The sequence below is a fragment of the Cervus elaphus genome, chromosome 8 (assembly GCF_910594005.1).
Source record: "Cervus elaphus chromosome 8, mCerEla1.1, whole genome shotgun sequence".
NCBI lineage: Eukaryota > Metazoa > Chordata > Mammalia > Artiodactyla > Cervidae > Cervus > Cervus elaphus.
The window spans coordinates 9244491-9270165 of record NC_057822.1 but is presented as its reverse complement, the minus strand read 5'-3'; the positions used below and the strand labels follow the sequence as shown (position 1 = coordinate 9270165).

The 25675-nt window shown below is 49.2% G+C and overlaps 2 protein-coding genes across 9 annotated transcripts in view; both read left to right on the top strand.

The window, feature by feature from the left end:
* The first annotated feature begins 14353 nt into the window (after positions 1-14353).
* ZNF683 (zinc finger protein 683) lies at positions 14354-22056 on the top strand. Of its 5 annotated transcripts, none has more exons than XM_043909347.1 (6): positions 14354-14448; positions 15350-15474; positions 16122-16326; positions 17637-18325; positions 19416-19544; positions 20715-22056. In XM_043909347.1, the coding sequence occupies exons 2-6, from the start codon at positions 15361-15363 to the stop codon at positions 21021-21023; spliced, it is 1446 nt and encodes a 481-aa protein (XP_043765282.1). In that variant the 5' UTR covers positions 14354-14448; positions 15350-15360; the 3' UTR covers positions 21024-22056. The 5 variants fall into 5 exon arrangements, with proteins under 5 accessions (XP_043765282.1, XP_043765285.1, XP_043765283.1 ...); XM_043909350.1 differs by having other exon boundaries at positions 14367-14448; positions 15347-15474; XM_043909348.1 differs by lacking the exon at positions 14354-14448 and adding an exon at positions 14557-14846.
* A 634-nt stretch (positions 22057-22690) lies between these two features.
* The window catches only part of CRYBG2 (crystallin beta-gamma domain containing 2), a 30406-nt gene continuing 27421 nt past the window's right edge, over positions 22691-25675 (top strand). For all 4 annotated transcript variants that reach the window (XR_006342322.1, XM_043909344.1, XM_043909343.1 and 1 more), the window contains exon 1: positions 22691-23927. Coding sequence is in view for 2 of the 4 variants with exons in the window: in XM_043909343.1 (XP_043765278.1) it covers positions 23812-23927 (116 nt within the window). In the remaining 2 variants the exon portion in view is untranslated. The remainder of the gene's footprint in view (positions 23928-25675) is intronic.

Here is a 25675-nt window from a genome sequence, read left to right as displayed (position 1 = left end):
GGGAGGTGGGAGGGGGGATCGGGATGGGGAATACGTGTAAATCTATTGCTGGTTCGTGTCAATGTATGACAAAACCCACTGAAAAAATAAATAAATTAATTAATTAAAAGAAAAAAAAAAGCTCCAGGGGCCAAAAAAAAAAAAATCTTTTATATCTGTTTATTTATTTTTGGCTGTGCTGTGCCTTGGTTGTTTTGCACAGGCTTTCTCTAGTTGTGGTAAGCGGGGTCTACTATTCATTGTGGTGCATGGACTCCTCATTGTGGTGGCTTCTCTTTTTCCAGTTTGCAGGCTCTAGAGCAAGGATTCAGTAGTTGTGGCACATGGGCTTAGGTGCTCCATAGCATGTGGAATCTTCCCAGACCAGGGATGGAACCCTTGTCCCCTACATTAGCAGGCGAAATCATATCCACTGTGCCACCAGGGAACTCCTCAGTTCTCTCTCTTTTAAAGAGCTTTAAGTTATAATACATATACTGCATAATTCACCCATTTAAACTGGGCACTTCAATGGTTTTTAGTATATTCATAGTTGTGTAACCACTATGATTTTTTAAAAACCATTATCTATTCTAAAACATCTTCGTTACACTAAAAGCAGACACTCCACTCCCCATTTCCCACTCCCAATCTCCAACTCTAAGCAACCACTAATCAACTTTCTGTCTCCACATATTTGCCTATTCTGGATATTTCATATAAATAGGATCATACAATATGCTATCTTTGTGACTGGTTTCTTTCATTTAACATAATGTTTTTATTGTTCACCTTGTCATGCATTAATACTTCATTCATTTTTATAGATGAAGAATATCCCATTGTATGAATAAACCACATTTTGTTTATTTGTTCAATTGATGGACATTTGGTTTCCTTTTTTTTAAAATTGAAGTACAGTTGATTTATGGATTGTTTCCACTTTTTAGTTATTGTAACTAAAGCTGTTGTGAACATTCACATACAAGTTTCTGTATGAACATGTTTTCAAATCTTTTTAGTATATATATCCATGTTAGAATTGTTGAGTCATGCTGTAACTGTTTAAATTTTTGAAGAACCACCAAACTATTTTCCACAGTGGTTGTACCATTTTGCATTCTCACCAGCAATGTGTAAGTGCTCTGATTTCTCTATGTTATCATCAACACGTCTTTTTATCATATATTTTTAGAAAATTATAACTATTATAGTGGGTGTGAAGTAGTATCGTGGTTTTGATTTGCATTTCTCTAATGACTTGTAATGTTGAGTTTTCTGTTGTTGAGCATTTTTTATATGGTTATTGTCCATTTATACACATTCTTTGATGAAGTGTCTGTTCCTATCATTTGCCCATTTTTGGTTGGATTACTTACCTTTTATTAGTTTTTCTCCTTTGTCTATTTTTCCCCCAAACATTAAACTTTTTATTTTGTATTGGGGTAGAGCTAATTAGCAATGTTGTGGTAGTTTCAGGTGAGCAGCAAGGGGATTCAGCCATACAAATACATGTATCCATTTTCCCCCAGGCCCCTCTCCCATCCAGGCTGCCAGGTGACACTGAGCAGAGCTCCATGTGGTAGACAACAGGTCTTTGTTGGTTATCCGTTTTAAATATAGCAGTGTGTACATGACCTTCCCAAAGTCCCTGACTATCCTTTCCCCCTAGCAATCATAAGTTCGTTTTCTAAGTCTGTGAGTCTCTTTCTGTTTTGTAAGTAAGCTCATTTGTATAATTTCTTTTTAGATTCCACATATAAGGGATGTCATGACATTTCTCCTTCTCTGTCTGACTTACTTCACTCAGGATGATACTCTTTAGTTCCGCCCATGTTGCTGCAAATTTTTTGCTCTTTATTATTGAGTTGTAAGAGTTGTTTATATTTCTGGATTCAAGCTCCTTACCATATAAATCATTTGAAATTTTTTTTTTTTTTTACCTTTCTGTGAGTTGTCTTTTCACGTTTTTGTTTTTTAAACATCCTATATAAACTGGATAACAGTATCAGGACTACTCATTTTTAAAAAATTATTTATTTATTTTTGGTTGCTCTGGGTCTTCATTGCTGCAGGCCAGCTTTCTCTATTTGGGGTGAGTGGGGACTACTCTTCACTGCAGTGCATGGGTTTCTCATTTCAGTGGCTTCTCTTGTGCAGCACAGGCTTTAGGGCTTTAGTAGTGATCATGGGCTTCGTTTCTCCACAGCATGTGGAATATCCCCCGATCAGCGATATCCATCCCCTGCATTGGCTGGCGGATTCTTATCCACTGTACCACAGGGAAGTCTTCACTTCTTTTTTTTTTTTTTTTAAGAAAACTTAGTTTACTGAAATATGACTGCGATACAGAAAAGATGACTAATGAACTAGATTGCAAGGTATTAATACTCTACACATTTCATGTTCTTATTTTAAAAAATAATTCATTGGGGTGAAATTCCCATAACACATAATCAACCATTTTAAAATGAACACTTCACTGCTAGAGCCTGGTGGGCTACAGTCCATGGGGTCGCAAAGAGTCGGACACAACTGGACGATGAAGCACAGCCCAGGACATTCAGAACATTGTACCACCGCCACCTATATTTAATTCCAAAACACTTCCATAACTCCCAAGTAAAATCCCTTACCCATTAAGCAATTTCTCTTCATTCTCTCTTCCCCTAAACCCCTGACAATGTCCAGTCTGCCATGCCTATGAATTTATCTATTCTAAACATCATATAAATGGAATAATATGTGACTTTTTTTTTTTTTTTTTACTGCTCTGGGTCTTCATCGTGGCGTGCAGTCTGTCTGTAGCTGCAGCGTGAGGGTTTAGTTGCCCCACAGTATGTGGGATCTTAGTTACCCGATGAGGGATAGAACCCACGTTTACTGCACTGGAAGGTGGATTGACTTTCTGCATTTGATTTCTTTCACTTAGCATAGTGTTTTGGAGGTTCCTGCACATTGTATTCTATTCCATTGCATGAAATTGAAAGCGTTAGTTGCTCAGTCATGTCCAACTCTTTGCGACCCCATGGACTGTAGCCCACCAGGTTCCTCTGTCCATGGATTTCTGCAGGCAAGAATACTGGAGTGGGTTGCCATTTCCTTCTCCAGGGATCTTCCCGACCCAGGGATGGAAACCAGGTCTCCTGCATTGCAGGGAGATTCCTTACCATCTGAGCCACCAGGGAATTTGTTTATCCATTCATCTGTTGATGGACATTTAGACTCTACCTTTTGGCTATCGTGAACAGTGCTACTAAGAACATGCATGTATTGTAGACGTACTTGTTTGAATACCTGAATATGTGTCATATCCACAGATGTACTTGTTTGAACAACTGAATACTTGTTTGTATTCAGTTCTTTTGGTAAATGTCTAGGAGTGGGATTTCTGGGTCATATGGTAATTCTTTCACTTTTTGAGGAATCACCAAACCATTTTCCACAACAGTTGAACCATTTTGTAGCCCTACCAACAATGGATGAGTGTTCTGATTTTTCTACATCTTTGTCAGCACTTATTTTCCTTTTTTTTAAATTATAGCCATCATAGCCTTTTCATTTCTTGATGGAATCCTTGGAAGCACAAAAGTTTGCAATCTTATAAAGTTTAACTTACCTGTTGTATCATTCCTGATCTGAGAGGAAAAGCAAGAAGGTTTTCATTATTATATGTGATGTTGGCCACTTGCCTTTTTTTTAATTAAAATTCTTTTTATTTACTTATTTGGCTGTGTCAGGTCTTAGTTGTGACATGCAGGATCTTTGTTGCAGCCTGTGGGACCTACTCAGTTCCCTGACCAGGAATAGAACCTGGTCCCTCTGTGTTGGAAGCAAAGAGTCTTAGCCACTGGACCACAAGGGAAGTCCTGGCCACTTGCTTTATGTAGACATTCTTTGTTGGGATGAGGAAGTTCCCTATTCCTAGTTGAGCGAGTGTTTTTATCATGAAAGAGTGTTGGATTTTGTCAAGTGTGTTTTCTGCATCTATTGAGATGATCGTGTGGTTTTTGTCTTTTATTCTACTGACATAGTGTATTCCATTGATTAACTTTTGTATGTCAAACCACTTCTGGCATAAATCTTACTTGGTCCTGGTGTATAGTCTTTCTTTGGTGGTGTTGGATTCTATTTGCTCATATTATGTTGTGGGTTTTTGCATATATATCCATAAGAGATATTTGTCTATAGTTATCTTGTAAGGTCTTTGGTTTTGGTATCAGAGTAATACTGGCCTCATAGAATGAGTTGGGAGTTGTTCTTTCCTCTTATATTTTTTAGTGGATTTTGTCAAGAACTGGTGTTCTTTGACCGCTTGAAGTAACGTGGGTCATATCCACAGGAAAGAGCTAGGGCTCTGGGACCCTGGGCAGAGGCAGCTGAGTCTGGCACACAGATCTGTCCTGATTGGCGAACACATTATTTTAAGACAATTGAACCAACTTAAAAAAAAAAAAATCTAGAGATTTCACAGAAGAATCCTGATTTTTTAATTCTCTAGAGGAGTTAGAACCTTTGGCAGCAGTGGCCTGTAATTATGCTGAGTCATGATGAATGGCCCAGGCTCTCTGGTTTGCCTCAGTCCCCACCTTTCCTTGTTAATCCTGACACCAAGGCTGAGTGTCAGGTACCATTTGTATCATATTAATCTTGGACCACTTTTTGTTAACCGTATGGCCACTGTAGGCATGTGAGTGGATGCTACCTGGTTTACCCTTGCTGGATCTTTGTTTGCTTATTTATAAAGTGGGGACATTAATAATTCTTGGCCTGGGACATTTTGAGGAAGATTAAATGAGATGATTAAAAAAAATTTTTTTTTTTTTCGCTGATCTGGGTCTTCATTGCTACTCAAGGGCTTTCTTTCTCTTTTTTTTTTTTTTTTAACTCAAGGGCTTTCTCTAGCTGTTGTGCATGGGTTTCTCATTGTGGTGGCTTCTCTTGTTGCAGAGAATGGGTCCTAGGGCACCCCGGCTCAGTAGTTGTGGGGCACAGGCTTAGTTGCTCTCCCTTGGCATGTGGGATCTTCCCGGATCAGGGATGAAATGCATATACCCTGCATTGGCAGGTGGATTCCCAACCACTGGACCACCAGTGAAAGTGAAAGTCGTTTAGTCATGTCTGATTCTTTGTGGACTCTATAGTCCATGGAATTCTCCAGGCCAGAATACTGGAGTGGGTAGCCTTTCCCTTCTCCAGGGTATCTTCCTAACCCAGGTCTCCCACATTGCAGGCAATTCTTTGCCAGCTGAGCCACAGGGGAAGTCCAAGAATACTGGAGTGGGTAGCCTATCCCTTCTCCAGCGGATCCTCTGTCCCAGGAATTGAATCGGAGTCTCCTGCATTCCAGTGGATTCTTTACCAACTGAGATATCAGACCACCAGGGAAGTCTTTAAATGAGATGATTACAAAGAGGTTTAGCATACAGAGGGTACTCAATAGATTGAACCTTTGCTTTTTGCTGGCTGCACAGTATTCTGTTGCATGTATGTACAATTCTTCTAATTCTTCTTCTATGTGCCAAGGTGGGCACATAGGGGAACATCAGTTTTTCTCTGTTTGACACAGGCTGGATAGGACATCTGTGTATATGGTAAGCATAAGATGGTTAAGAGTATATTATCACTACTGGATTTGAATCCCAACTGTGTGACCTCTTGGAATGGTGAGATGAGGGGATAAGTAGGATGAACCTACTTATAAGTAGGTTCTTATAAGTTCTTATAAGTTTTTACTTATAAGAACTTATAAGTAAGATGTCATTTGAAGATATATCTACAGAGCCTCTTAATAGAGTGAAAGAGGAGAGTGAAAAAACTGGCTTAAAACATTAAAAAAAACTATGATCACGGCATCCAGTCCCATCACTTCATGGCAAATAGAGGGGTAAATAATGGAAACAGTGACAGGCTTTATTTTCTTGAACTCCAAAGTCACTGCAGACAATAACTGCAGCCATGAAATTAAGACACTGCTCCTTAGAGGAAAAGCTATGACAAACCTAGACACCATATGAAAAAGCATAGACATTACTCTGCTGATAAAGATGCATATGCTCAAAGCAATGGTTTTTCCAGTGGTCATGTATGGTTGTGAGAACTGGAACATAAAAAAGGCTGAGCACCGAAGAAGTGATGCTTCCGAATTGAAGACAACTCTTGAGAGTCCCTTGGACTGCAAGGAGATTAAACCAGTCAATATTAAAGGAAATCCACCTTTAATATTCATTGGAAGGACTGATGCTGAAGCTCCAATACTTTGGCCACCTGATGGAAAGAGCTGATTCATTGGAAAAGACCCTGATGCTGGGAAAGATTGAAGGCATGAGGAGAAGGGGGCAGTGGAGGAAAAGATGGTTGGATAGTATCACCAACTCAGTGGACATGAGTTTGAGCAAACTCCAGGAGATAGTGGAAGACAGAGGAGCATGGCATGCTGCAGTCCATGGGGTCGCAAATAATCAGACAGGACTTAGTGACTGAACAACAACAGCTACCATTTTGTCCACAGAAGGGCTGGAAGGTCACAGGTGGGTGCAGGGGAAGATGCAAGTGTCTCGAGGCCCCTTCTGCAAATGTGAGAGCTGATGCGCCCTATCTCAGAATCTCCCCGCCCTAGGGTGTGAAGCCAAAGGCCAACTTGTTGCATCTGACTGACAGCTGGGCTGTCCAGGGAGATGAGATAAGTGGGTGTCAGGCAGAAGGAGGCAGGTGTCAACCGCAGAGCAGGGGGAGGTGAGTACACTGTGGACTGGGTTGAGCTCCCCACCCTTAACCCTGTTGAAGTTACAGAGTTGCTTAACCTTCTGAAGCAGTGATGGCTCCAGACTCCCCCATATCCTGACCTGGACTCCTGACCTGGTGCCCCTAAAAATTATCCATACAACAGAGCTCCAGAACCCAGGCACTGAGCCGGCCAGGAGCTCAGCTGACTGTCCTCAAGGTTGGAGGTGGCAGTGGTTATGGATTGGAGAAGTTTTTGAGGTTTTCAAAGAGGAAGTGAGGCTTCTGCTTGTGGTTCTGCTATGTTTCTCTTTTTACTGCATGTCAACACTCCTGGCTCTACTCTGCTTCCCAAACCTCTTAATGATTGTTGTTCAGTTGCTCAGTCATGTCTGACATTTTGCAACCCCATGGACTGCAGCACACCAGGCTTCCCTGTCCTTTACTGTCTCCCGGAGCTTGCTCAAACTCATATCCATTGAGTCGGTGATGCCATCCAACCATCTCATCCTCTGTCATCCCCTTCTCTTCCTGCCTTCAATCTTTCCCTGCATCAGGGTCTTTTCCAATGAGTCAGCTCTTCACATTAGGTGACCAAAGTATTGGAGCTTCAGCTTCAGCATTAGTCCTTCCAGTGAATATTCAGGATTGATTTCATTGAGAGTTGACTGGTTTGATCTCCTTGCATTCCAAAGGACTCTGAAGAGTTTTCTCCAACACCACAGTTTAAAAGCATCATTTCTTCAGTGCTCAGCATTCTTTATGGTCCAACTCTGACATCTGTACATGACTACTGGAAAAACCATAACTTCGACTAGGTAGACCTTTGTCAGCAAAGTAATGTCTCTGTTTTTCATATGCTGTCCAAGTTTGTCATAGCTTTTATTCCAAGGAGCAAGTATCTTTTAATTTCATGGCTGCAGTCACCATCTGCAGTGATTTGGAGCCCAAGAAAATAAAATCTATCACTGTTTACATTGTTTTGCCATGAAGTGATGGAACCGGATGCCATGATCTTCGTTTTTTGAAGGTTGAGTTTTAAGTCAGCTTTTTCACTCTCCTCTTTCACCCTCATCAATAGACTCTTTAGTTCCTCTTTGCTTTCTGCCATAAGGGTGGTGTCATCTGCATATCTGAGGTTATTGGTATTTCTCCTGACAGTCTTGATTCCAGCTTGTGCTTCATCCAGCCCAGCATTTTGCAAGAGGTACTCTGCATATAAGTTAAATAAGCAGGGGAACAATATACAGCCTTGACATACTCCTTTCCCAATTTGGAACCAGTCCATTGTTCCATGTCCAGTTCTAACTGTTGCTTCTTGACCTGTGTACAGATTTCTCAGGAGGCAGGTAAGGTGGTCTGGTATTCCCATCTCTTGAAGAATTTTCCACAGTTTGTCATGAACCACACAGTCAAAGGCTTTCAGTTCAGTTCAGTTCAGTTGCTCAGTAGTGTCTGACTCTTTGCGACCCCATGGACTGCAGCACACCAGGCTTCCCTGTCTACCACCAACTCCCAGAGCCTGCTCAAACTCATGTCCAATGAGTCAAAGGCTTTAGCATAGTCAATAAAGCATAAGTAGATGTTTTTCTGGAATTCTCTTGCTTTTTCTATGATCCAACAGATGTTGGCAATTTGATCTCTTGTTCCTCTGCCTTTTCTAAATCCAACTTGTACATCTGGAAGTTCTCGGTTCATGTACTATTGAAGCCTAGCTTGGAAAATTTTGAGCATAACTTTGCTAGCATGTGAAATGAGTGCAATTGTGTGGTAGTTTGAAAATTCTTTGGCATTGCTTTTCTTTGAGATTGGAATGAAAACTGACCTGTTCCAGTCCTGTGGCCACTTCTAAGTTTTCCAAATTTGCTGGCATAATGAGTGCAGCACTTTAACAGCATCATCTTTTAGGATCTGAAATAGCTTAGCTGGAATTCCATCACCTCCGCTAGCTTTGTTCATAGTGATGCTTCCTAAGGCCCACTTGACTTCCCACTCCAGGCTGTCTGGCTATAGGTGAGTGATCACACCATCATGGTTATCTGGGTCTTATTTTTGCTGACTGTATAGAGTTTCTCCATCTTTGGCTGCAAAGAATATAATCAATCTGATTTCAGTATTGACCATCTGATGATGTCCATGTGTAGAGTTGTCTCTTGTATTGTTGGAAAAGGGTATTTGCTATGACCAGTCCCAAACCTCTTAATGATAATAAACTTTTTTAAAAAAATTGTTTATTTGGCTGTGTAAGGGTTTTGGTTGCAGCATGTGAGATCTTCCTTTGCAGCATGAGGGCTTCTCTCCAGTTGCAGCCTTCAAGCTCCAGGACAAGCAGGCTCAGGGTGGGGCCCTGAGGCATGTGGGATCTTGGTTTCTGGATGAGGGATTGAACCTGAGTCTCCTGCATTGGAAGGCAGATTCTTAACCACTGGACCACCAGAGAAGTCCTGATAATAAGTCTTGACAGTTGCACACAACTCATTATTTCAGCAACATCCTGCAAACCTCCTGGTAAGTGGACTGTAAATTCTAAGGTCTGGGTCATGTTCCTACGGGATATATTCCCAGCAACTGGTTCAATGCCTGACACACAGTTGACAATCAATAAATATGTGAATGAATAGGTGAGTGAATGAATGGCAGATTCTCAGGCCACTTGCAGGGTGCCAGCTGCTAATTCTACAGCTCATTTCCCTAGTACTTGACTTGGGCCTCCATCCATCCTAATTTTTCTGAGGGTCCTTTGGCCGCTGAAGGGAATCCAGACCTTACTGTGCTACATCTGTAGCCTTTTTATCTCTTCACAGGTGCCTCTCCAGCAATTCTTCCCTCAGCTCTCCTTCCCCTCTGGGACATTGCAGCTCCATGTTGGGTTATGCAGTCTTGGGCCAGTCACTTTCCTTCTGAGTCTCAATTTTCTTATCCATAAAACAGAATATAATAGCATCCAGGGTCATTGTGTTGATGGAGTTAGACCAAGCATGTCGAAGTGCTTTGCAGGGTTCCTGGCACATGGTGAGGGCTTGAATGCCAGGAGCTATTAATGCTGTGTTGTGCGGACTGGTGTGGGGACAAGACTGCTTTGGAGGAGAGCAGTGGTCTCCAACCGGGGGTTAATGAACAAAGCAATAAAACTGAATGTAATTCATCTCTCCAAGTGTGCTGCCTAAATTCTGGTCTTCCAAAGGGAGCCAGGAACATTCATCATCAGCTTTTAGGAAACTGACTTGCAGATACTTGCCTAACGAGGCAAAGATCGATGTACATTATTAACAGTAATCCACATTTGTCAAGTGCTTGCATGGGGCCAGGCACTGTCCTCAGGGCTTTACATGAATTATCTTGAGGAATCACTGAAAGAACCCTGGGAGGCAAGCGCTCTTATTATCCCACTTGACAGATGGAGAAAGAGGCAGAGAGGTTAAGTGACTTGCCATAAGGTCACAGAGCTGGAATGAAATCCAGCAGAGGTAACATTCTTTAAAACATATCCACCTGGTGCTTCCCTGGCGGCTCAGTGGTGAAGAATCTGCCTACCAACACAGACGACGCCGGTTAGACCCCTGATCTGGGAAGAGCCCGCTTGCCTCGGAGCAACTAAGCCGATGCACCACAACTATCAAGCCTGTGCTCCAGAGCCTGGCAGCTGCAACTACTGAGCCCATGTGCTGCAACTGAGGAAGCCCTGCGCACCCTGGAGCCCATGCTCTGCAAAAAGAGAGGCCACTGCAGTGAGAAACTCTCACACTGCAACTACAAAGTAGTCCCCGCTCGCCTCAACTAGAGAAAAGCTCCGGCAGCAGTGAAGACCCAACACAGCCAAAAATAAATAAAATTATAGATACATACATGTATGTTTGTCCAATTCTTTTCCATTATAGGTTAGTACAAGATATTGAATACAGTTCCCTCTACTATATAGTAAATTCTTTTCCTATATATTTTACATATATATAAATAGGGACGTGTTTATCTATTTTATACATAGGGATGTGTATCTTTTAATCTTACACTCCTAATGTAGCCCTCCCCTTCCTCTTTCCCCTTTTCTAACCATAAGTTTGTCTTCTATGTCTGTGAGTCTGTTTTTCTTTTGTAAATAAATTCATTTGAATTATTTTTCAATTGCACATTTAAGTGATATCATATAATAACTATCTTTCTGTGCCTGGCAGTGAATATTCTAAAATATTCTGCGTATTACCTCTGTATGGAACTCCTTCCCAGTCTTGTGTGGCACAGGGAAAAATTGGAGCCCACCAACAGAGGGATGCTACATATTATGTCCACCAGAGGGCACGCATGCACTCCTCTGCAGTGGAATACTATACAGTCAGAAGACAGGAGGCAGATGGTGTGTATGTTCTGGCATGAAATGATGGCCACAGTAGACTGTCAATAGAAAAAGTTACAGAATAGTATTATCATATCATCTATTAATGTTCATGTATAAAAACAAAATTTAGAAGTCCATTTATTGTTTGTAGGTTCATGGATAGATGTCTGGAAAGGTTAACATCAAACAAGTCACACTGACCTCCAGGAAACTGGGAAGGAGGGGAGCTTCCATTTTTGTCTTTATATTCCCTGCTGTTTTAATCACTGACCATTCATCTGTATTATCTTGTAATTCACAGAAAGATGAAGAAAGTAAGTGCACAGTGGACCAGGGGTTTGAGGATCCACGTCCACCCCTCCAGCTCTTCTGCTCCAGATGCTGATTTTCTGAGGCCTCCTTGGTGTCTTCCGCTCATCCCTGAAGACCCCTTAATCCTACCTTCCCTCCACAATCACTTCCCAAGGCCTCTCTGGTCTTAAAGGACTTGCTTGGCCTGGGTCTCTCATCTGAGTCTAGGCACTGGTGGGTTTTTTTTTCCCCAGTTAGGAGGCCAAGGTCCTACCCCTGTGCTACTCCTCAGGGGGGTGTGGGACATGGTGACCTCACAGTTAAGCAAGTGACATCACAGTGGGCCTGGAGGCTGACAAGGCTAAGGACCCGGCAGGGCCCAAGAGATAGGAACAAGGAAGAGATTGGCAGGTAGAGGCTATTTCTGATGGAAACTTGGACTGTGTCCTCTTCCCAGGACACTCCTAGCCAGTCCTTTCAGGGGTGGGAGACCTGACAGTCTCCACAGCCATTTTGGTTCCTAACCAAGAGGTTGTACAGACCTTTCTGTGAGTTGGGAGCAGAGTGTGATGCCAGGAGGAGGGAGTGGAGTTGACAGATGGAAGACAAACGTGTATGTGAATCCTCCTGGGAGATGGGGGGGGCATTCCCATGGGTGCTCAGTGAACTTCTTGCTCCCCTTGATTGCAGCACAGCTGGAGGGGAGGCAGGCTGTGACCTGGGAGGCCGGGAGGGCTGCTGCTTTTGGCTGTGGTTCTGGTCAACCAAGAGGGCAAAGAGCACCATGGGAAGGGCTCCTTTCAGCTAATCTGAAGGATGCGAGAGGGCAACTGGGGTGGGGTGGGGGGAGGTGAGGATGGGGGGGATGATCTGGGCCCTGGGAACGGCACATTTGAAAAGAGCATGAGGGACAGAAATGAAGCAGTGGGGGTGGGCTGACACTGCCGAGAGACAGTGGAATCTGAGGGTTGGCACTAGACAGCACTTAGCTGTTTGCTGTGCGTCTCTGAGTGAGTCGCTTACTCTCTCTGAGCTTCTGTTCCTTCATCATGGGGATAATAAAAGACGAAAAGAGAACATTTATGAAGCCCCTAGCTTCGTAATAAGTGCCAATACTTTGGCCACCTGATGCAAAGAGCCAACTCACTGGAAAAAACCCTGATGCTGGGAAAGATTGAGCGCCAGAAGAGAAGGGGGAGCAGAGGATGAGATGGTTAGATAACATCACTGACTCACTGAACATGAGTTTGAGCAAACTCTGGGAGACAGTGAAGGACAGGGAAGACCGGCGTGCTGCAGTCCATGGGGTCACAAAGAGTCAGACATGACTTAGCAACTGAACAACGACAAGCACAGTGGAAGGCTTATAGTAAGCTGTTTGTAAAGGTAGCTCTCTACTCTAATCCTCGAAATAGTCCAACCTGAGCCTGATGCTTCATCTATTCTGGGCACGTAGGGTGCAGAATTCATGGTTGTATGCTATAGAAACCATTTCTGGAGGATTTAAGGAGAGGAGGAAATTCCTTGGTGGTCCAGTGGTTAGGACTCTGTGCTTTCACTGCCGAGGGCCCAGGTTTCCACAGTTCAGCAAAGAAACAACAACAGAGAGAGAAGAAACTCACTTCAAAGATGTTGGAGGAGTGCAGAGAAGTTCTGGGAAGGCTGCAGAGCCAGGCTTGGAGAACAGGATGGATCAAGAGAGGCTGGACAGCCCAGAGAGGACTGTGAGACCTGCCTGAACCCCCTTCTTTGAAACTCTGCTCTCCTGGAAGCTGAGGTAGCACCATCCACAGAGTGGGCTCCGTCAACCTGCCACCTCGGGACCACCGGCTTCTGATCACAGTCTGGATGGGTACATGTGGTCAGTCTGGTCCATGGCACGTGCCTGCACTATGTGTTGGGGTGGGGAGGTCGAAATTCAGCCTGTTGCCTTTCCAGCTTTTATAGTGGAATGTGCCTTCTGCCTCCTTCCAGCCTCTAGTGAGAGAAAATTCCAGGTGCTGGGCATCCAAAACACCTGGGAAATGTCTACATGGGAAATGAGAATAAGTAGAGAGTGGTCCCTGTCCTTCAGGTACAGACATGTAGGGGTCAGTTATACGGGTAAACGATGGTGACAGGAAGTGGTGGGGGCCATAGTGCAAGTAAGTATTGGCCAGGGGCCAAGCCGGCAGAATAACAGGTCCTTTGCTCACATGGAGAGTTTGAGACGTCCCTGTGCGTTCCATGACACCTGGTGGCGTGGCCGGATGGAGCCTGAGGCTTGGGCTGCCGCGTTGGGCCAGATGCTGTGGACACACCAACTGGGGGCAGAATTTGTGTGTGGGCGGGGGGATGAACCTTCCTCAGCTCTCGGCAGTGATGAAGTTGCTCAGCTGGAAAAGCTGTTTCTGGCCTAAGGGGCCTCCCTTTTCAATATCTGGTCATGCTTCATGGGCATTTTGCCATGTCTCTGACTTATCTCTCACCCAGTGGGGGCCTCAGCATTCTATCTAAATTGGAGAAAATGTTCTGAGGACAGAGAAATCAGAGACGGGATGAGGAGGAGGAAGACGTACTTGCTACCTCCGGGGCCTTTGCTGTGCGAGATCAGATTCCTGCTCATCCCGCTGCCTCTCTCTGTTTCCTCCTACGCTGCCTGCTTTTGTCTCTGCCTGTTCCTGTCCGTGCCACTGCCGTCGCTGTCTTCCCTGCCAACCACCCGTCCCTGTCTCAGCTGGGCCCCCTTCCCCAAAGGACCCCAGCTCCAGTCTCTGAGCCCTGCTCCGTCCCCCTCCTGCTCAGCCATCGGGGGTCCCTGAGAGCCACAGCTAAGGCTCCTCCCCACTCCATCATCCCCCACACTGAAATTCCGGTAGCCCCAGTTTCCTGTGGCCCCCAATTCTTGCAGCGTGGCCTCAGGTAGGCAAAGGCTGGTGGGCGGCTCGCCAGCGTCTCAGGTCCCACAGGGCCCCCTGCCTGCCTGCCAGCCCCCCTCTTCCTATTTGTGGCAACTTCAAATGTAGCGCTTTCCTGTCACCTCTCACACCCACCGGGGCCTCAGACACAGGCAGAGAGGCTGGCTGCCCGGCTGCCCAGCGGCTTCCTTCCCCAGCCAGAGAGGACGACGTTTGCAGAACCAGGTGAAGAGCCTCGCACGGGGCCGCGCCTCCTCCTGGGGTGTTTGGAGGCCTGCGGCAGGTGGGGAGGAGTCAGGGCAGAGGGAGAAGAGACGGGAGGACTGAGACACCCACATAAGGCTGCCAGGCTCTGAGGGGCGCTGGGGTTACAGAGGGAAGAGGGCGAAGGGAGGAGATGGAGGGGAGCCTTGGGGCTGTGCGACCCTCAGTGAAGTGACCAGCGGAGAAGCGAGCTGCTGATTGAGCAGACGGCTGTCACCACGCAGCTTCCTGTCAAGCCAGTCAGGACCGGGGGAACCCCGAGCGCACTTGCCCAGTCAGACCAGCCCGGCTGAGGAAGCTGAGCCTGGGAAGTCTGGGTGGCAGGACACTGGGGCTCCCTCAGCTGCCCCCCAAAGCTGGTAGGTGAGCTAGGATGTAGGTGGGGAGCCTGTGGTTGATAGAGTTGTGGAGACATCAGCCCCTCGCAGCAAAGAAGACACTAGACTCTCAGTTTCTTGCGGCCCCCCGAGGAGGTCTGGAATGTTTCCCTCAGATCTCTGAGCTCACTTGGAAGCATCTCCATGAGGACCTCTCTCCCTCCTGTCTTCCCCAGGGATGGGGATCAGGCCAGTTCTATGCTTCGCCTCTGACTGGCCAGCCTCCATCCAGCTGTTGCTCAGAAGTTGCTTCTTCCTGTCCCTACTTGAGAGCGTCATTGGCTTCTAACTGTCGGTGCCGAGAGAGTCCTTTCACGTCAGCCACTCCAACCCTCCCATTTTGCAGATAAAGAAACTGAGGCCAGGAGAGGCAGTGACTGGCTCAAGGTCACACAGTGATTTCCTGGGAGAGCCGACCCTGGAAGTCAGGCTCCTATTTGGAGGACCTTCACTGCTCACCTGTGACTGACCTGTCTTCCCAGCAGGTGGCGGGGGCATGAAGGGGGAGCCCGCTCCAGAGCTGGGTTGTTGCCACAAGACCAAGCCCCTGGGAAGCACAGGGGATTCTCTGTCCCCCCACCTGGACTCCCAGCTCTGCCAAGATGGCCAGGTAAGGTGAGGTTCCGGTCCTATCTCTGAGCCCAGGATGCTTCTGGAAGGAGGAGAGGTTAGGAAGTGGGGTGGGGGGTGGATCTGAAGGGACCTGGATTCTCCCGGTCCTGAGCACCTCTACCCCAGCACCTCACAAGAACGCGCCCTCAGAGGTGCCAGAGACCCGCTCCCATGCCCCAGGGCCAGACTGTCTGTGGGACATGAGAAGGGACAGTGCCACTGGGGCCTGGGCCTTGGAGCAGACTCAGGGCCCTCCTGTGGGGTACACAGTCTTTCATGAGGGGTTTATCTCTTAAGTTCACCTTGGATCCATTGAGAACATGGTAGATAGTCTGAGACAGAGTGGGATGAGGGTGGTGAGGAAGGATGGGTGGGAGGGAAGAACAGGGCTGGGTGGGGGGGTCTGGGGCAGGGGTAGGGCAACCCTGGGGGTGGACATGTAAGTCCCTTGGAAAGGAAATGTGGATGAGGGAAGGGGAAGCCCTCTGAGGGATGGACATGGCAGAGGTGAGTGTATGTGTGGGGGTGGGGGGCGGGGGGGTGGGTCTTAGCTTCTCCTTCCCCTTTGGAAATCAAACTAGGGGTGGGACCATCTCAGGGGACTTCTGGTACCCACCCCCCAAGCCCCTTCCCTCTGCCTACCAGGTCTTCCCAGCCTTCAAGCCACATCCAGACACAGTGGATCCTCATGGCCAGTCCTGGGCCAGCTGGCTGTGCCCATGGCAGCTGGCACCAGCCAAATCTGCCCTGCTGGCCTGCCCCCAGGGCCTGGACCTATACCTGTGTGCCCTGCAGTCGACAACCCCAGCAACAGCCGCGCGGGGTCTCAGAGAGGATGCTTTGAGCACACGTAAGCCCAGGGCGCAGGGCCGCACCTGGGGGAGGTGAGAGGTGGGGGGAGTATCGTTAGGTTTGAGGAGGAGAGACGGAGCAGACCCAGGGTCCCTGGTGAGGACAGAGCCTCAAGTATATGCTACTTCCACATTTTGATCTGGAGCTCTGGCCTGGGCTTGTGTAGAACTCTCAGGTGGTGACATCTGAGCAGAGGAGGTGGGCAGTGGTTTTTCTCAGGCATGGGTGTGGGATCTGGTGGAGGTGTAGCCACAGTCCCAGGAGTTGAGGGTGGGTGCTCTGTCTGCCTAGAACACTTGAGCTAGAGGGGCCTGTGTTACCAGGCAGGAAGCTTGCTTGGGAGGCAGGGAGTCGGGGGGTGGTTCTGCCCCTTCTAGCTCTATGACCTCGAGCACATCACAGAAGCCAGTTTCTGCTTTCACAATACCTCCACGATCACTGCCTACAGTACACCATTTCCTTATGCATCTCAACCTGGAGGGCAGGGTCCATGCTGCTGTGTCCAGCACAGAGTAACGCAGCCCAGTAAAGTTGGTTGACTGAATCAGTGAGGATCCAAGCAGACAATCTACTTTTGAATATTGATGCACATTTAGTATTTTACTTGATCTCACTCCTAGTTTAAGTTGCACCTCACTCTCCCTTGTTAGCGCTCCTTGACTTACCCTCCTGAGTCTTCCCATGCTCAAGAATCCCGTCCAGGGCTGCCTCCTTGTCCCTCCCCTCATCCCTTCTCCTTCTCCTCCTCTCCTCTCTCCTATTCTTCCCCTCTTCTCTCCTGTTCTCTTTAGCAGTTTGTTGAAACTTCCTGCAATACTAGAAAGGTTCTACACTTGTGCTATCTGACACCTGAGCCTTTTAAATGAGGCTAGTACAAATGAGAAGCTGTTTTTTTTTTTTGTTTGTTTGTTTTTGTACTTAAAGGTGTACGGTGGTTGCCGTTTTCGACACAGCAGATCTAGGACCATCCTTTATGTGATCTCATTTGGGCCCGTGGCATCCAAAATTTTGTCTCCAGCTCAGGCTGCTCCTTTAATGTCTAAACCAATTCATCCAACTGGCCTTCTGACTTCTCTACCTGCATGTCTAATAGGCTTCTTGAGTCATTTTCGCTCCCTGAAATGATTACACTCTGCACAAATGCCAGCCTCTTTATCAGCAAGGGCGATGGCAGACCAGGAAAGCCCAGAGAAAGGAGATGCCATGCAGGCTACAGTCCTCTCTCAGGTTGGAGCCAGGCAGCTTAGGTGCAGAGCTGACCTTGACCCCAGGCTGGGTGGCCCTCACCATCTTCCTTTTTCTGCTCAGGGCACCTGCCACCAAGGCCGCCTGCCAGCTCCTCCAATGGCGAGAAACTCCCAGCCAAGTGTCCTCCGAGCAGGGACAAGATGGGAAGCCAGACAGAAAGAGCTGGCAAGGGGTCCCCCTGCCCATCCTTCTCTCCTCCCAACAGTTCTTCCCTAAATTCTTGGCAAAATAAGAAGAGCCCCTTGGCTTTCTGCTCCTGCCCCACACCCCCACCCAACTCCAAAGAACTCTCCTCCCACTTCCGCCCATTCTACCCTGCCTACCCATTTTTCCTGCCCCCTCCTTACCTGGTCACGTGTGGGGGCCTACCTTCAGTGCAGTGTCCCCCCCTCTTCAAGCTGCCCCAAGACACCCCTTATGCCACCATGGCTGTGCCCAGCTTGCTGATTAACGTCAATGAGCCTGAGCACCCCAGCACCTGGGGGGAGACCCTGCGCCCCTACCCAGGGGCCTGTCAAGACTCCGGCCAAACCCAACCCTCCCAGAGTCGGAATCCGGGCCCTGCCGCTGCCAGGACCTACTCCATGGGACCGGAGCGGGCTGGCAGGGTGGCTGCAGGAAAGCGGGCCCCGCTGGGCCCCCAGGCTGGCTCCGCAGCACTGCCTTACCCGCTGAAGAAAGAGAACGGCAGAATCCTGTACGAGTGCAACGTGTGCAGTAAGAGCTTCGGGCAGCTCTCCAACCTCAAGGTATCTGCCTCCAGGCCCCCAGGGCTCCCACCGGGCATCCTTCGATGACCCCTTCCCGTCCTGCTTCTAGAATCAAGGACCTGGGGCAGGGGGAACTCCAGGGCAACCTCTAGGGCCTGTGACCTTGGCTGGTTCATTCGGCCTCGCAGTTTCACATCTGTAGAGAGGAGTCCTCTCCACACCAAAGACTGTCCATGAGATCGTCTCATTTCAACTAAAAATAGAGAATCCGAGGAAAGATGTTTCCAAGGTTACCTTGATTTAAGGGTGCAGCCAGGTCTCCATCTGAGTCTCTCAACATCTAGGGCAAAGTTCTTGCTTGAAGAGTCATCCTCTCTGATTCCCTGGTAATCCTCCTCTTGTTTATTTATTTAAAGGTCAGGTCGGGGAACAGGTGAATTTTAGTGAATCTAGACCTGACAACTAGCCTTTTTCAATTGGGATCCAACACAACAGCAGTGTGCAGTAGGCGTCATTATAGGCATCTTCCAGAAGGGGGAGACCATGGACGTATCTCTCTATCGGCCAAGATCTGACGTTAGGGGCAAGTTGGCACCTGCTGAAATAGAGGAAAATTTACTGATTGTTGGAGAACAGATCTTCTGCATCCCCTAGGGCATGAGTTCTTAAACGTTAATGAGCCTCAAACCACCTGGAGAGCTGGCCCCAGCCCTCGGCCTGCCCTAAGCCCCAGCCCCAGAGATTTCTGTTCAGCTGGTCTGCGGGTGGGGCCTGAGAGTCTGCCTTTCTAACACTCTCCCAGGTGATGCTGATGCTGCTGGTCTGTGGACCACACTTTGAGAAGCACTGCACAAGATATATATCTAAGGGGGTACACATGGGGTACCCCTTACCTGGCCTGTTGACCTTGGCCATCTCCATCTTCCCTCCAGCAGGGCAGCAGAGAGCGCGAGGGGAGCCTGGAGAATGGTAGATTGGCCTTCAGGGAGGTGATACAGAGGCAGGGGGATTGAAAGGCCTTGATGCCAAAAAGGGGTCCTGCGGGGATGAGGGTAGAGATTTAAAGAGGATCCCTGGCCCTGATGGGGGGTCTGGGCGGTTGACAGCATTTCTCCCACACCTGGCTCAGGTCCATCTGCGTGTGCACAGCGGGGAACGCCCATTCCAGTGCGCCCTGTGCCAGAAGAGCTTCACCCAGCTTGCCCACCTGCAGAAGCACCACCTGGTGCATACTGGGGAGCGGCCCCACGAGTGCCCGGTGAGACCCTCCACCCCCTGTCCTCCTGCAGGCTGGGGAGGAGTTCTAGGCCCCTGGGGGATGGCACCTGTGGCCTCCATTCCTCCACCATCCTGAGCAAATGGAGCTGGGCAGGAGGCAAGGGCTGGGGGGGAGGGAGGGGAACGGAATGGCCAGGGTGCACTATTGGAGGACACTCCCTGGGCCTGGAGGGGAGAATAGAGATATATGTCTGGGAGTGGAAAAGAATGAAGTTGGAGGTCCTGGGGAGCGGACACCCCTTGGCCACTTCCCAGCATAGTCGGAGGAGTTAATGCTAGTGTGTGTGCAAAGTCTATGAACACTAGTGATAACATCAGCTCAGTGTTAGCTCCCTCCCTCTTTGAGCTTCACCATGTCTCCAGGGAGTTCGGAAGGGCCAGAAGTATTTCCCTGTTTTACAGAGGCAGAAACAAAAGCAGCATAATGATGACAGTCTAGGCTACCTGGGTTCAAATCTTAGCCCTGCCTCCAATTTGCTGTGTGAGCTTTGGCTACTGGCCTCACTCCTCTAAGTCTCTGTGTGTTCCCTGTTAATATAGAAGTAGTGCTTAGTCCCGATTCTCCAGTCCTGGAGAAGACTACATAAGACCAACTCCTGGCATGCAGCTGCTGCTGCTGCTGCTGCTAAATCACTTCAGTCGTGTCCGACTCTGTGCGATCCCACAGACGGCAGCCCACCAGACTCCGCCGTCCATGGGATTTTCCAGGCAAGAGTACTGGAGTGGGGTGCCATTGCCTTCTCCGTGGCACGCGGCAGCTCCCAGTAAATGTTAATTACATGCACCGAAGCCTCAGCCCCACGCTTAAGGGTTCTGTGTGATTATCTCATTCAGTCCTCCATGCCTACGAGCTTAGGTATTAATAGTCTCATGTCAGCCATCAAGAGAGCAAGGCTCAGAGTACAAGGTCATGTCTCCTGCACAAGGTCATGCAGGGAGTAGAAGAACCAGGGTACTAACCCAGTCTGCCTGGCTCCAATGTGCCAGATACCGTGGTCCCAGGGAGGAATCAGGGGGGAAAGCTTCCAGGCCTGCATCACAGGGAGGTGGTGGTAGGGGGGGTGGGGGTGGTTTCAAGATGGGGAGGGGGGAGCAGAGATCCTGGGTGAACCAGGCAGGCAGAGCTGATACCAGTGCCCATTCCCATCAGATGTGTCACAAGCGCTTCAGCAGCTCCAGCAACCTCAAGACCCACCTGCGCCTGCACTCGGGGGCGCGGCCTTTCCAGTGCAGTGTCTGCCCAAGTCGCTTCACCCAGCTCGTTCATCTGAAACTGCACCTTCGTCTGCATGCCCCACGGCCCTGCGGTCTGGCTCACACCCACCTGCCCCTGGCATCTCTCACCTACCTTGCCCGCTGGCACCAGGGGGCCCTAGATCTTCTGGCAGTGCCATCAGAGAGGCAGATGGACTGGGACGTGGACAAGGTCAAGGTGTCCTCAGCATCCCGGGGCAAGTAAGGGCCTAAGCCAGGGTGCCAGGTCTGCCCTGGGGAGGGGGCAGGGGCAGAGCAATGAAAGGATTTTCTCTACGATGAATTGAGGCCTCCTGAGCTTCAATAGTGCAGGGGGAGGTCAGAGTGTATTTGTCAGACTTCACGTCCCACTCCACCTGGCAGGTCATGGGATACAGCCAGGAAGAGACTGTGCTGCCCACCGTGTGTGTGTGTGTGTGTGTGTGTGTGTGTGTGTGTGTTGGGGGGTGCCTGCAGCCATCTACCTCTGGCTGGGTTTGAGTTCCACTCTCTGGGACCTATCTGGGGCCAGGCCCTCCATCTCAGCTCGCCGATGGACAGTTCAGCCTTCCAGGTCTCTGCAGGGTGCAGACTGTGGTGCTGTGGTGCTGAGCACAGGGCACTCTTTTCTGAACCAGAACCTGCCCAGATGTCTGCTGCTTCCCACAACCTCCTTGTCTCTCAGTTCCTAGAGGCCACTGTGCCCCCTCAGCTGGTACTCCCTGCCATGGTCAGATGGGACACATTCATCTCCCTCTGTACATGCCAGGATCTGAGCCTCCTGTGGGAGAGGCAGGAATACAGGGATGTCAGGGTCCACTCATGACCCAGAAGCAAGATGTCCCCCTGTGTGTCAAGGACTAGTCATCCCAGAGGACAAAGAGCTAAGGGGGTACCAAGCTTGGAGAAGGGGTAGAGGCCCTACAAGGACCACAGGTAGGGAAGAACTGGCAGAGAGAACCTGGGAACTAGGGCCCTCCTGATGGTCTTTCTCCTTGGAGTCCCAGAGGACCCCCTCAAGTGTGTGAAGTGTGCCCTCCCCCCGAAAGAGTGGTAGCATTAGATGGGAAAGGGTACTGCCCTTTGGGGGTATAGGAAGCCCAGGTTATAATCACAACAGTAGCTATTATTAAGTAATAATTTGTTGTTGTTCAATCACTAAGTCAAGTCTGACTTTTTGCAACCCCGTGGACTGCAGTACACCAAGCTTCCCTGTCCTTCACTATCTCCTGGAGTTTGCTCAAATTCATGTCCATTAAGTCAGTGATGCTATCTAACCATCTCATCCTCTGTCGTCCCCTTCTTTTCTTGCCCTCAGTCTTTCCCAGCATTAGGGTTTTTTTTTTTTTCCCAATGAGTCGGCTCTTTATATCAGGTGATCAAAGTATTGGAGCTTCAGCTTCAGCATCAGTCCTTCCAGTGAATATTCAAGGTTGATTTCCTATAGGATTGACTGGTTTGATTTCCCAGTCCAAGGGACTCTCAAGAGTCTTCTCCAGCACCACAATTCAAAAGCATCAATTCTTTGGTGCTCAGCCTGCTTTATGGTCTAACTCTCATATCCTACATGACTACTGGAAAAACCATAGCTTTGATTATATAGAACTTTATCAGCAAAGTGATGTCTTTGCTTTTTAACACGCTTTCTAGGTTTGTCATAGGTTTCCTTCCAAGGAGCTAGCATCTTTTAATTTCATGACCGCAGTCACCATCAGCAGCGATTTTGCGTGCATGTTAAGTCTCTTCAGTCTTGTCCAACTCTTTGCGACTTATGGACTGTAGTCTGCCAGGTTCCTCTGTCCATGGGATTCTCCAGGCAAGAATACTGGAGTGGGTTGCCATTTCTTCCTCCAGGGGATCTCTCCAACCCAAGGATCTTATTTCTCCTGCATTGACAGGCGGGTTCTTTACCCCTAGCGCCACCTAGGAAGCCCAACAGTGATTTTGGAACCCAAGAAAAGAAAATCTGTCACTGCTTCCACTTTTTCCCCTTCTGTTTGCCATGAAATCATGCCATGAAGATCATGGATGCCATATTAGTTTTTTGAATGTTATGTTCTAAGCCAGTTTTTTAATTATTAAATAATTATTATTGGGCTTCCTTGGTGCCTCAGATGGTAAAGAATCTGCCTGCAATGTGGGAGACCCAGGTTCGATCCCTGGGTTGGGAAGATTCCCTGGAGAAGGGAATGGCAAATCACTCCAGTATTCTTGCCTGGAAAACTCCATGGACAGAGGAGCCTGGCAGTCTACGGTCATAAATATTAATAGCTGGCCAACTTCCAGCAGGGGGCATACCTGTGGGTTTCAGATTGGCTTCCCCACCAGGGTACTGGACGAGATTTTCGCTGTGCCCTAGGGTCTGCAGGACCAAGAGAGAGAACTCACTCTCATTGGGCAGTCTCACCAGCAGGGCGAGGGCACGGTTGGCTTCGGTCCCCACCAATAATCACGGACTAGGTTCTAAACCCACTCGATCAACCGTTTGGCCCCGCCCAACAAGCCAACCACTCTGGCTAGGCAACCCCAAGACCACGCCCATTCCCGCCCCTGGCTCCGCCCTTGCATTCTAGCCCCTCCTCTGGGGCGGGGGCGCTGGAAAGACCCTGGGCTCGGTCTACCCTCCTGGCCCTGTTTTCCCGCCCACCTTGTGCAGGCCCAACTTGAGGTCTTCCAGCACCCTGACCAGTGGGTCCCGTGGCGCTTCCGGAGGCCTAAAGACGTAGCGCGGCCAGGGCCAGGAGCTGGGTCCCCGGGAGCGGGGCAGGGGTGCGGGAGAGGATCGGGGGGAGAGGGGGTGGGCGGGGTGGAGACGACCCCTGCAGAGCGCAGCCCCTAGCCCTGGAGCTTGGGCAGTATGTGGATCGGTCCCACTCCCCCGCCCACACGGACTTCGGGCTGGGCGCTGTTTGCTCAGGGGGGGCGGGCCGGAGGAGGCGTATCTCTGCAAATGAGCGGGATCCGGTGGCCCCCGCGGCCCCGGAGCAGTCAGTGCCGGGGACCTTGCCCTCGCCATGGCCGAGCGGCGCGGGGGCCTAGGGGCCCGCCTGGCTCGCCGCCTGGCCGGGCTAAGGGTCCGGAGGGAGCGCAAGGGGAAGCGGACCCCGGAGGAGGCCAGATCCCGGGATAGGTGAGGGGTTTGGAGGAGGGGCGCCCCGGGCGCTCCTGGGCCCGAGGGTGTGGATGTGTGTCTTGGAGTGTGCAGTGGATGTTCGAGTAAGCTTGTCTGAGTGACTGGGAGCATTAATATATACCGACCCGTGTACTACGATTTGGGGTATGTGGACTTTATAAAATCCCTGTACTTTTTAAAATCTTTACAACAATTTTGCAGTTTCCTAAGTCTGGCGGGTGGCCAGGGAACTCCTGATTTCCTCTCTGAAGATAATTGAAAGGCAAATACAGTGGCACCTCCTGCCCCTGTGGACTTTGATTCTCTCATCACAGGCCAGTTTAACTCTGGTCTTCATGTCACTTTGTCATGAGTATGACAGACTCCTGAGTTGGCTTAGACTGCACTGTATTTGCCCTTTCATGACATGAAGAGGCTTTCCCCCATCTTCCTAGATTGTATTAACAATAAACTTATTTGCCACTTGCTTGATGCTTTTCCTGGATTATCTCATTTAATCCTCCCAGCAGCTGTACCAGGCAGGTATTTTGTGTGAGTCAGATACGGAAATGGAGGTTCAGAGACATGATGTCACCTCTCCAGTCACACAGCTCGGAACTGGTGGGGCTGGGACACAAACTTCTGCAGTCTGACTCCAGGGCCCACAGCCTGAAGCCCTGGGCTGCTTTGTTGCCTTGAGAGATTTCAGAACTCAAGCAAGGGGGCCAGAGTTCTGTCCTAACCCTAGAGGCCACTGGCCACATGAGCTTGAACAAATTGCTACACATCTCTTAGCCAGTTCACCAGTAGCTGATGTGTGAGAGGCAGAGAAAAGGCTGTATGGATTGCCAGACTGAATGGCTGAGAGGGGGATAGAGAAGAGGACCCCAGGAGCTCACAGGCCCAATGTCTGCAAAGAACGTCAGGAGTGATCACAGGCACCGAGTGTCTGCGCAGTTCTGACCTTATCATGACGTAGCTGTCTCCGGCCTGCCCTGTGAGGAGTGGAGGCCCGGTTGAGCCCAGGGTGAGGGAAGGGGTTTGTGCTGCTCTCACACCAAAGAGAGCAGGGACAATAGGGTCTAGCCACCCTGAACCTGGAAGCTTGGGTGCCCGGGGGTGCCCACACCCTGCCAGCGCCCAGCCTGGAAGACACACCCCCTCCTTTTACCCCATCTGGCAGGAACTTGCCCTGTAGGCCCAGATGGCACTGTTCCTCCCTTTCTTTCTCCGCTTGAGAGGAGGCAGGGTTGTAGGTGAGTCAGGGAGAGGGAGGGCCGGGTAGGGACTACGCATGCTCCTGGGGCCAGCCTGATGATACATCCCATGTGTGCACTTGGACTTGGTTCTCACTGGCCGTGGGAATGGGACTCTGGCACAGAGGGACAGGCCCCTGATCCCTGCTGATTGCCTGGAGTAGGGGGCAGAGTGCACGGAACGGGCAGCCAAGGCCCTTCCTCTTCTTGCCCCTGTTAGAGGGGTGATGCCCAGCCAGGCTTTGGAGTGAGACCATCCATCCTAGTGTCTTAACTCCACTAGCTGTGTGACTTTCCACTCTGGACCTCAGTTTCCTTATCTGAAAAATGAGGACACTGCTATCTACCCTTTAGGATTATTGTGAGGCTAAGGGGATTAACCCTAAACCTGCATAGGGTGGGCCTCAGCAAATGGCAAGCTTTTGAATTACTAGGGTACTGTCCTTTTTCTGTATTCTGGTCCTGATATAGGCCTAGTCCCCATATTGTTCCAGGCCCATCCCTTTCTCT

Coding starts and splice junctions, on each gene's coding strand:
- ZNF683 (XM_043909347.1), top strand. CDS start 15,361: ATGAAGGGGGAGCCCGCTCCAGAGCTGGGTTGTTGCCACAAGACCAAG. Junction 15,475..16,121: donor AGCTCTGCCAAGATGGCCAG/GTAAGGTGAGGT, acceptor TCTGCCTACCAG/GTCTTCCCAGCCTTCAAGCC. Junction 18,326..19,415: donor GGCAGCTCTCCAACCTCAAG/GTATCTGCCTCC, acceptor CACCTGGCTCAG/GTCCATCTGCGTGTGCACAG.